The 11687-nt window shown below is 32.0% G+C and overlaps 1 protein-coding gene across 3 annotated transcripts in view; it reads left to right on the forward strand.

The window, feature by feature from the left end:
• LOC117912501 (bifunctional TH2 protein, mitochondrial) overlaps positions 1–7003 on the forward strand; it is a 40538-nt gene extending 33535 nt beyond the window's left edge. For 2 of the 3 annotated variants that reach the window (XM_034827092.1, XM_034827093.1), the window contains exons 6-7: positions 5946–6595; positions 6714–6996. In XM_034827092.1, the coding sequence (XP_034682983.1) occupies positions 5946–6358 (413 nt within the window). In that variant the 3' untranslated portion in view covers positions 6359–6595; positions 6714–6996. Of the gene's footprint in view, positions 1–5945; positions 6596–6713 lie in introns of all 3 variants that reach the window. The other variant, XM_034827094.1, reaches the window with a different exon arrangement.
• Positions 7004–11687: the final 4684 nt, after the last annotated feature.

Here is an 11687-nt window from a genome sequence, read left to right on the forward strand (position 1 = left end):
TTATGTGGAGGCGAGGAAGAAATGGTCTCTTTAGGGTCAAGGAAGCTTATAGGCTGTTGGACAACCCTAATGACATAGTTTTTCCTTCAAGGAGCATCTGGGTGGATAGGGTGCCAACTAAAGTTGCTTTTTTCGATTGGGAGGCGACGTGGGGGAAGGTGCTCACTCTAGACAGGCTCCAGATAAGAGGAGTGCAACTCCCTAATTGTTGCTTTTTATGTGGTTGTGAAGAAGAAAATGTAAATCATATTCTTATACACTGTATAGTGGCTAGAGCTCTGTGGGATATTATTCTTGGGTTAGTAGATGTTAAATGGGTCTTCCCAGAAACTGTAAAGGAGATCTTAACTACCTGGAGGGGCCCATTTGTAGGGAAGAAAAGGAAAAAGGTTTGGAAATCCATATCGTTGTGTATTTTTTGGACGGTTTGGAAGGAGAGGAATAGGCTAGTTTTTAGGGGGGGTGTGTTGAATATCCAGAAATTAAAGAATTTTTTTATTTGTAACTTATGGAGCTGGGCCAAAGTGTATTTAGGCGAGGAGTCTCTCTCCCTAATAGGCTTTTTGGAGTGGGTAGCATCCACTTAAGGGGAGGTAATCCTTTTTTTTTGGTCTTGTGGCTCCTTTTTGAGGCTTTAGCCGCCTTGTATACTCCCTGTATGCTCTGTGGCTTTTAACCTTTTTCTAATGCATATCTTGTTTACTTATCAAAAAAAAAAAAAAAAAAAAGTTTCTTTAGTGTCACAAGGCTTCTTACAATAAGTGCCCCATACTCCATCATGGTTGAACAACCTTGTTGACTCGTTCTTAACGGTTTCAGTTGCGCTTCCTTGTCTCTTAGCATCCCTCTTGATTCCTTCATCACTTGTTTTTGTGGAAACCATGGTAGACCCTTTTGGGGTTGTGATTCAAGCGTGACACCTCTTTGGCTTTCTTTGGCTCGAATTATTGAGAAAACACCCTACAATGAGGGTAGAGTTTCTTTTCCTAAAACTTGCACTTGGACTTGGTTAAACTTAAGATTAAGTCCTGCAAGAAACTCAAAAAGCCTTTCCCTTTCTACACTCTTTAATAACATAGCAGCATCTTCACTACACTTCATTTGAAAATTTTGATAATAGTCCAATTCAAGCCAAAGTCCTTTCATGACATTATAGTATTCAGTGATTGAAAGAGTACCTTGTTTGGTTGTTATTTTTGTCTTGATTTCATAAATCAGGGCTACATCTTGCATCTTGGAATAGGTTTGGCTAACTGTTTCCCAAATCTCCCTTGCTCTTGTTAGAAACATACAAGTACCGCTTACTTCCAGCAACATTGAATTCCATAACCAAGACATGATCATGGAATCTTCCTCATCCTATTTGACAAAGGTAGGATCATTCTAAGTAGGTCTGGTTCCCATCAAATGACATAATTTCCTTTTTCCTTTCAGAAAAGTCTTCACCACTTGTGACCATTGTAAGTAGTTTCTGCCATTCAATAGATGACAATTGAATATTCTGCAACTCCTCTTTTGGAGAGTTTTGTTGCATCTCTCTAGATTGGTTTTCAGTAATCACAGCAATAGGGTTAAGTTCAGATGTTTCAAACATGGCTGAATAATAATCAGGACTGAATAATGGACAACAGGAAGGGATTTTTCAGAGAATCAAATTTCTCATAAAATTTTTTCAGCAAGAAAAGACGTAGGATTTTGCATAAATTTTTTACCAAAGAGCGAGAGCTTTGATACCATATGAGGAAAAAAAATATTTTATGCTATATTGAATAATCCTTTACAAAGGAAAATTATATATACAAATTACCTACAACCTATTTAAAGAGGGTTTGACATCGTATCACAATCCTATCAATCCCCCACAATCAAGGGACAACCTTACTAATTACATGAAAATTAGGAAAGTGTTACAATTAGGAAACTACTTTATTTTACCTAAATCCCTACAACTCTATATTGATTTCTGCAAGTTAGAGAATCACATAAATTCTCAAACACTAAGGGATTTATATTACTTGATTGTGCTAAGAGAGCGGATGAGTTAGTGGAATTCCCAAACTGTCCCATCATCTTATATAAACTTCACTAAGGATTGAGTAGCACTTTTTGGTTTTGGGATCTCTATAGTAACACTCTAATAAGCATTAAAAGCTATTTGTTTCCTTTATCACCAAGTGGTGGCTTTCCATTCAACTTTTAGCATGTCTCCTTCATGTGTCTTAGCTTGTGGCAATAATCACACCATCTATAATCTTTTTCTCTAGCCCTCTTTTGTCGTGATTTGAAGGAACCCAAAGGACCATTAGGTTTACCATTTTGAGTAGCTTTGATGGCAAATTCTCTTGTGAGGCTGGTGCTAACGTGAAACTTCTACTTTCTTCACTACATACTTAAGAATAAACTTCACTTAAGCATGGAAAAGGTTCTTTTCCAAGTACCCTACTTACCTTATCCAATCAAGCTTACGACTAGCAAGAAAGTCAAATGCATGATCTCGTTCCAACATCTTAGTCAATATTGATGCATCTGCTGTAGATTCCATTTCAAAGTGTTAATGAAGATCCAACTCTTAATGCTAAACTTTCAAGGTATTGTTGTAGGTTGTTACAGTGACATTTTCTACTTTGTATTATGAATCATACTCTTCAACTCATAAATTCGAGCAGCATTTCCCTTCTTTGAATAGGTTTGCAAGACGACATCCCAAACTTCTTTGATTGAGGAGAGGTACAAGAATTGTTTACCAATTTTTAGTTGCACATTTAGCAGCCATGACATAATCGTGAAATTCTTACTTCCCATAATTTATAAGATAAATCAAACTTCTTTAGTTCCTTAATGGTACCACAAAAATGCTTAATCTTTCCTCTACTTGTGAGAAAAAGTTTCGCTGATTAGGATAACTCAGAAAATTTTTTCATTCAATTTTTTTGTTGTAATTTGGAACATTGGATTGTCTAGATCTGTGACAGCTTTAGTTTGAAATGAAGAGATATTTGTGGAGGTATTTTCAAAGATTTCGGACATGGTCAAGCAAAATTGACAAAAAAAAAAAGAAAAAAAGAAAAAAAAAAAAGAAAAGAAAAGGATAGGAAAAACTAGTAATGAAGGCCAACAAAGATTATTATTATTTTTTTTTTCTTTTTCATAGAGGGAATAACCATAAATTCTTTTCCAACTTTGACTACATGAAAATGAAAACCATGTTTCTAAATAATTTGTTCATTCTAAATCAGATGGATGACAAGTAATATATGAACAAGTTGTATAGAAAAATAACATATGAAACTAAATCAGATTTTATCCTTAAAATATGTGATTCCTAGAATTACTCCAAAATCTAAAACTTGCCTAAAGTATAGAATACAATCGAATTAGAGAAAATAAAGGAGAAATATAATTAGATTTGCAAAAATAACCACATATTCTAATAAAATACAATGCCACAAATTTATTTCACTTTTTGTGATGGTGCTAAGACTTGGCTTAACCAACCCATATGCACAACCCACACAAACAACATAGCCAACAAGCATAACAAAACAAAGAGTATAGGAAACCTTTCCCAACTTGTCTTATTACTACCACAACTACATGCACATGTCATCCAAACAATCTCTTGCATTTGCCTCAACCAAACATGCCTCTAATGAGTGGCAGCTTAATTATGTGCTTCGCATGCTCCTCTTCCAAGTCTACTTGCATGTACCCACGTGCTAATGTGTTCTACCATGCCCTCAATTTCCTTGGCATAAGTGAACCCTTTGATTAATATTAGAGCTTGCTTCATCATGCACTATAGGGTCTTATGATATTAGTTTTGCCTTAGGTCGATATGTGTTGCATTGCCCACTAGGAACCCATGAACGCTCCTATGCCTTACCTAAGATATTGTGCAAGTGGGTGTGTGGTGGAGTCATGCACTTGACCATAGAGGCTCTTTGGTGTGCCTCAGGTGTGCTCATGCATGCCATAACTAACCCCCTTGAATTCTTTCAAGTAAGGCTACAACCTCTCCCTTAAAGAGTGTTCTAAGCCATTTCTAATTTGATAGGAGGAAATATCAAGAATGCTTCCATAGACATAATCAAAGATGAAAATGTCAGTTTTAATGGTTATATCAATAGTTGAATTTTACAAATATATCAAGATTTATTGGTGGGAAGTTTTGACTAAAAATATCGACACGATGAAAATGGATTAAAACTCATGAAATGTTACGAAAAACTCATAAAAATGATAGAAGAAACAATAATACATAAATTGAAGTTGTTTTAAGGAAGGAATTAACATATATACATACATATATAAACATAATTAGTTTGCATATATTGAAGGATATAAAAAAAAATGATAAAATATATAAGTATTTTTTATTTAAAACTATTAATATATGTATGTGTGTGTAAATTAATAACATTGAAGCGCACTTGGTTTGATGATAGGGGCCAAACATTTCACTCACAAGACCTAGGTTCAATTCTTTGCGTAGAGGGCCATTTATTTTTCATAGCTTTAAGAAACAGATCCCACATTGAAAGTGTGAAACAAAAAAATGCCCTATTTAATAAGACAGTTTCCTACCTCTCACCATGTAGCAGCATGGGCTGAGCACGTTTAGGTGAGGCCTAGGATGGTACGCTTTGGGCTAGGCCCACAATTTCGACATTTAAAAGTGGGAAAAGGGTAGCGGTGTTGACGTGGCAGCTGAAAAATTGGTGATAAAGTTGAAACATTGGCAAAATATTGGTATTTCACCAATAAATCTGCGACAAACAAGAAAAAAGTTCGAAATTTCACCCACTCCACATATCCACCCTACTTATTATGTCAAGGTGTACCAATAGAAAATATTTTGTTGAAATATCGATGATATTTTCTGAAACTTTCATCATTGGACATAATGGATTTTGTTTAATTGTGGATGAAGGAATGAATAATTTCTCACACTTGATTCTCAAAAAGGATGACTAAAACTTTTTGACCAAGCTATAGCTAATTTAGGACTAAATCAAGGAACCTAATTATAGACAGATTTCTAGGGAAGGAATAAGGAAATAAATATAATATACAACCATACAAATCAATTACTTTATTTACAAACAAATTGTAGCCATTCAAATCTCATCATAATTTGTCAAATCTTCTCATAGTAAAAAACCTTTAAAAATGTCTCATTACTTAGGAAAATTCCTCTTTACCCTCCAGCAACGTAGGAAAACAATTGAGTTTTTGTTGTTCCATACATAGTTGTTGAAAATTTACGATAATACAATACAACAATTAGGTACATTTTTTTATGTATCTTATCTTAAAGTGTATCTTATGATACATATATGATAAATAATACAATACATGATTTAACGATATAATGATACATATATCTTCAACTATTTTCCATAATTTTTAGGAAAAATCAAATTCAAAATTTTATTTTTATTTTTGTTAAAAGAATTTATTATATCAATTATTTAAAATGTACTAAAAAAAATTAAAAATTGATCATTAAAAAGAAAAATAGGCAAAATAATCATATATGAAAAACTACATTCTTGTTGCCAAATACTATATTAGAAGTCAAGTAAGTTTATTTTTACAATGAATATTAAAGAATTTTCATTTGAATGTTGACATTGAAAATGATGGTGATTAGTAAATAAAATTTTTTATTTAATATATTAGCTTTGTTTTTTTTTTTTTTGTTTAATTTCTTTTTTAGTGGGGAAGGAAGGATGGTGAACCTTAAAAATTTGGAACTTTGAGGATAACATATGTATACATATACATCAGTCAACAGCAAACATAAGTGGATATGCTTAGTTAGAATTTAGAGCTAAATATTATAGCTAAAAATTCATGAAATTTATTTTTGCAGATTATGTGATGAATCTACACATAAAGTCATATTTTGTTTATTTATTTATTTGTTTGTTTTCATTGGGCAGGGGGTTTACATGTTCTGAATGTTCATGCAAATGAGTTCGCTTTCAAGGAGTCTATTTCCAATGGTGAAATTGTTAAAAATGTGGAGTCTCCCATTGACAAGCTTAAAGCTTTCCTCAATATCCTAGAGAACTGCAGCAATGACAGAAAGAACTTGACTGTCTATATTGGAGACTCTGTGGGTGACTTACTTTGCCTGCTTAATGCAGATGTAGGCATAGTGATTGGGTCAAGCTCAAGTCTAAAGAGAGTGGGCAGTCAATTTGGAGTTTCGTTTGTTCCATTGTTTCATTTCTTGGTTAAGAAACAGAAAGAATATGTTGAAGGAAATTCCTCTCCCTGGAAGGGGCTATCCGGAACTCTTTACACAGTCTCTAGCTGGGCTGAAATACATGCCTTCATTTTGGGGTGGTAGAGTCATTTTCTTGTTCTCATGCCCTTGTCTTCTTGGTAATTAGGATAAAGGAAGAAATCTTTATATATATATAATGGAACACACAGATACAAGTGGGTGGCTAGTTTTATTACAGGTCACATATCAACTTTTCTCTTCCCTTCATGTGTTCCTATGGGATTGTCCATTCACAGATATAAACATCAATCTGTTCCGGCTTGATATGCTAATAACAAGTGGGGTTATTTATGATCTCCTGTAATCTCTCTCTCTCTCTCTCTCTCTCTCTCTCTCTCTCTCTCTCTCTCTTATGCTCTATATTCTTGCTGACTTTTTTTTTCTTCTTTTAATTTGTTTTTTATGTAAAAACTTTCAGGTGTTGATAGGTTCGAGGTAGCAAACATTAAGGAAGAGGAGGGAGTCCTACCAGTTTGCCTGTTAATATAAATATCTCAAATTTAAGTTCTATATTTGTGCTTTCATAGGTTAATTGCCATTTGATATTTGGCAGAAATGGCAGTTTCTATAGTACATGGATTTCAATGACATTAATGTCAAACCGGATGAGCTCCTGTGAGCTATTCCTTGATCTCTTCCTAAAAGTATATATAAACATGATTCCTCCTTATTCTGTGATTAAGATTCTACAATTCATTTCTTGGTCCCTGTTTTAATGGTTGTTTTGGAAATTTTGTGCTTTTCGACCATGAATACTTTGACTTGGATATGGTATTAATACTTAGATGCTGGACTCATGCATCCATATAGCTAATTTGACAGAATCTGAGGTTTGTTTTTCCAGGTCAAGGTTGGGAACCCTATTCTTGAAGTATGCCATCTGTGACACAGCCAACCGGAGATGATATTCATTTGGTATAACTTTTAAGTTTGTTTTCAAACGTCTCTCAGAATTTGCTTTCTTTTAACAGTTTTTAGTTGTATGTTATGGTGCACTCTGTTTGAATGGAGAATTTGTTTGAAGAATCTGATAGTTGATTCTAGGACTAAGTTTTGTACTGAGCTCTGTGTATGACATAAAAGATATAACTGATTTGTTTTTCCTCTCTTGGTTCTATGTCTTTGCCTCAACCTCAATTAGAGAGAAGAAAACACAAAGGAAAAAGAAGTGTAATGGCATATTGTTATAACTATTACCTTAACATTGGATTGTTCGCTTATTATCACATAGCTTAAAGCTTTTGGGTAGTTGGCCAATTAATACAGTTCAAGAGTTCCGGTTCCTGACAATATGAGTATGAACATTGTAACATTTAATCTCTAGTTTCTAGAAATCTCAGTTTGATCATTTATAATAATTAATAGCCCTAAGATGAGTCTTCTTTTGTATGCTAATTACCCATCTAATCCATCCATATGTATATTTTAATTATGGCACTGTTAATTTATGGTTGGCTCTTAAACAACATGATTGCTTCATGTCATTGATTTATAAGAACATGTGAACTATAAAGTTCATTTATAGGTCTTTTTTTATTTCCATTTTCTGAACATTTTAGGAGCTTATAATCTAGTTGGCATTCTTTTATGTTCTAAATTTTGGGTCTCGTAATTTAGAGTGTGTTTGGTAAAATTTAATACTTAATATTTAACAATTTAAAATAACTTTAAGTTAAATTATTCTTAAGTTGAAAATTTTATTTTAAGTATTAAGGTTGTTTGATAAAGTTAAATTTTTTTCTAAATCAGATGATTGACAATTTATCCTTATTATTTTTAAATACTAAATTTATTTATTAAACATTCATATTAAAAATATTATTAGCACATAAATTTTTTCTAAATTGTCAAATTGACATTTTTATCATTATTAGTTTTAAGTAGTAAATTTATTTATTAAACTTTCATATTAAAAATATTATTAATAAATAAAATTTTATAAAAATAATTCTAAAATATTTACTATATAAAATGAAATAATATTTTGACACTCTATATATAGTAAAATTAACATTAAAAAATCAAATAAAATTTATTATATAACTAGTATGAAATCAAGTAAATTTGGTGATTCACTCATATTGTATAAGTCAGGAACACTGACTGTTATTTCTTTGTTTATATTATCTTGAAGTTTCCCCATGAAAGCTTTTAGTCTTAGAACACTTACTGTAATGTCATTTGATGTATCAGAAAGATGTTTTAGCTGCTTTATAAATAGGACAAGCATCAATTAAGACACTTCCTCCTTATTTTTATGCTCTGTTCTTATTAGAAATATGGGAAGAACTTTGTGGTTTTCTGTTATAGGGCCTATTGTGGATTTATTTATTTATTATTTTATACTTTTGTCATGATAACATTTGATAACTTTGTTCCAAAAGCACGAATAAGAATCTTTTGATCAATGTGGTCAACTAACAACTAACAAATTTACATTATGATATCATTTCTAGGTTTTAGGAGGTTGTCATGTCTAACACCATGCATGTTTGTGTATGAATTCATACCGCATTGTTCATGTCTTCATGCAACATCATATCGATATGCAAAATCTGGTATCTATATACCATATATAATTATTTGAAAGTGAAGTTGATTCAAGATAGGTTGGTAATGAAGAATTAAGTAGAAGTTAATGGATCAATCCTCCATTGGTGCTACTTGTGAAAAGTCTCTACAAGTCATTAATTTTGATAACTTGCTGATATTGTTGCTACTTCATCTGAATGTGTTCCCTTTTTTAACCTCTAAAAAATTATTTATACTAGTATGAATTGTTGATGGCATTTAATATATATATATATTTTAATGCAAATCAAGAAATATAAATAGAAAATAAGTATAGCCTGGACTTCTTGCTTAATGAGTAGCCCGAAATATATTTTTAGCTTTTTAACAATAAAGAATTGGGCAACTGCCAAGTAATCATGCTGAGGGATGTGTGGTCTGCACCCTGCGTACCATAAACATCACCACCAAGCTTTTAATTTGTACCAGAGGATGAAAAATGGAAGACGAAAAGAAGAACAAAATCCTAAAATGGCTCCATTATATCAATATCCTACCAGAAATTTACACTTCACGTTAAGAGAGATGAAGTGACGATGTATTGTTCCTACTCAAACTTTAAGCTCTCTTTGACGGGTATCAGTTCCAGTCCTGACTTTGGTTCTTGATCTGATTGGGGCTCTCCGGCTTGCTGGCAGCCTGGTTGAGGAGCTAAGATAGGTGTTGTCATCGTTGGAGTTGAAGCAAGAGAGGAGGATGGAGGATTGCAAGTTGATAAAGAAGGTGGACATTGATGGAGATGGAAGAGTAAACTAAAAGCAGTTGATAAAGAAGGTTGGATGTATTTTTGAAGAGTATATGGATAAGGGACTCGCACTTTTCACGTGATCGATTTTGAGAAAAATGAAACAAATGTTTTATTTAATTGAAAACTTCAAAAATATCAAAATTATCATTATTTTTAATAAAAATATAATCTTTAAAGCACGATGATAGGAACCATTTCTATCTCTACTTTGAATAGTCCTAAATGTAGAAGTCAATTGGTATCAAGTTCCAACTAAAATTAATTTTAGTGGAGATGGTACATGTGCTTGGATTTGATAAAGAAAGTTCCAGTTTTGGACCTTTCTATGTTTCATAAGAGTAAAATCTTATTGTTTATGTACTAAATTAATAACCTTATTAAATGTATAAGAAGTTGAAGTAATTAGCTATTAAATTTAAGTTTTTTGAACAATTCAACACTTTCAATATAAAGATAAAACAATATAATACATTTTAACATGATCAACTTGTGCTCAAAAGAATTTCATAAACCAATGTTTTACTTTAACCCACCACTAATAATACTATATCTAAATAGTGAGACTTATAGTAGATAACTAGATTCAATTTGTTCCTCTTGCTGAATAGAATAGCTTTCAATCATTAGTATATTAAAGACCAATAGTATCCTTATTGTGCATCAATATCCTCACTAAGAAAAATGAAGGTCAACTATTGACCAAACCAGAGTTTAAAAAAACATTATCAATAATTCATAATAATTAAAAAGTAGATTTTTTACATAATAATCAACAAAATCATATGATATTTTCAATTTATTTTATAAATAAATAAAATAATTTAAATATATTTTTAAAAAATATTACTTAATCTACTTTAGAGAATTCAAACGTATTGATAATTTTAAAGCATAGAAAAATAAATAACAAAGTATAAAATGGTTTACGACACTATTTCAAACATATATGTAAAATAGTGTTATGCTATGACCATAAAATGCCTTAATTCTTTCGAATGCAACAAGGTTCAACCCTAGACCAAGGTTTCCTAACTAAATTTCTTTCTTTTTTAATAAATCATCTAATACCTAAATTAGATTCAGATTTTCAATAAATAAGTGATTTAAAATTATTTACTTCAAATTACTGAAAAGAAATCAATCCAAATATTGAATCAAGGTTAGATGTGTTTACCTTGAGGTATATAAATTGATCTGAAGAATGATCTTGAAACTTTGCCATGTAACTTCTATACAAAATATTGAGAGATAGCCAAACATAGATCTATAGGATTTCTAACAGAGAAAAGACAATTCAACCATCCATTTTTTGTTTATTCTTATTTTCTATGAGCCTAAAATCAATGTGTACATTTCAAGCCCAAAACTTAAAATTAAAGCCCTATTATATTTAACTAAGCCATTTTTTTTAAATAATCAAATTATGCATTTATCCAAACTTAAGGTTGAGATGTTACAATCTCCTCTCCTTACAAAAATTTTGTCCTTGAAATTGCTAGATCATTTTACTTTTACACCACTCTAATACTTTCATTATCAAATTAAGTAAGTCACCAAAGAAAACAATGAACAATGACAATGGATTCTCCCAATGGTAAGTGTTGGTTTAGTGTTGATTCGAAAACCATTGAGATTTCAATTGATAAGGTCAAAGGGAAGGTTCTTGGGAAGATTTACAAAAGTAGTCCAAACTTTTCTTCTTGGATTAGGTTTGGTAGAAAGGGTTTGGCTTTGCTAGTGGAAGAGGTTGAGACTTGTTGTGTTATTAACGATGCAAAACCCTTTAGAAAGGTTTGGGGGAAAGGGGGGCAAACATTATTTGTTAGAGTTGCATAGTAATAGAGCAAGACAATTTCTATTTTGCTCTGTTTGGTTAGTGGAGGAAAAGAGGTTCTTCTTGGTGTTTCTTGAAAGAAGAGGGTTTTTAAGGGGGTGGAAGATTCTATCCAGCAAGTTGAGAAGTCTTGGTGTTTCCTCGACCCTATGTAGGGTGGAGGAGTTTTTTGCTTCTTCTAAGAAGGTGTTGCCCCCTTATGAGGGTGACAAAGGAAATAGGGTTTGGTAGTAAAGGTA

Source organism: Vitis riparia, chromosome 4, assembly GCF_004353265.1.
Source record: "Vitis riparia cultivar Riparia Gloire de Montpellier isolate 1030 chromosome 4, EGFV_Vit.rip_1.0, whole genome shotgun sequence".
NCBI classification, from domain to species: Eukaryota; Viridiplantae; Streptophyta; class Magnoliopsida; order Vitales; family Vitaceae; genus Vitis; species Vitis riparia.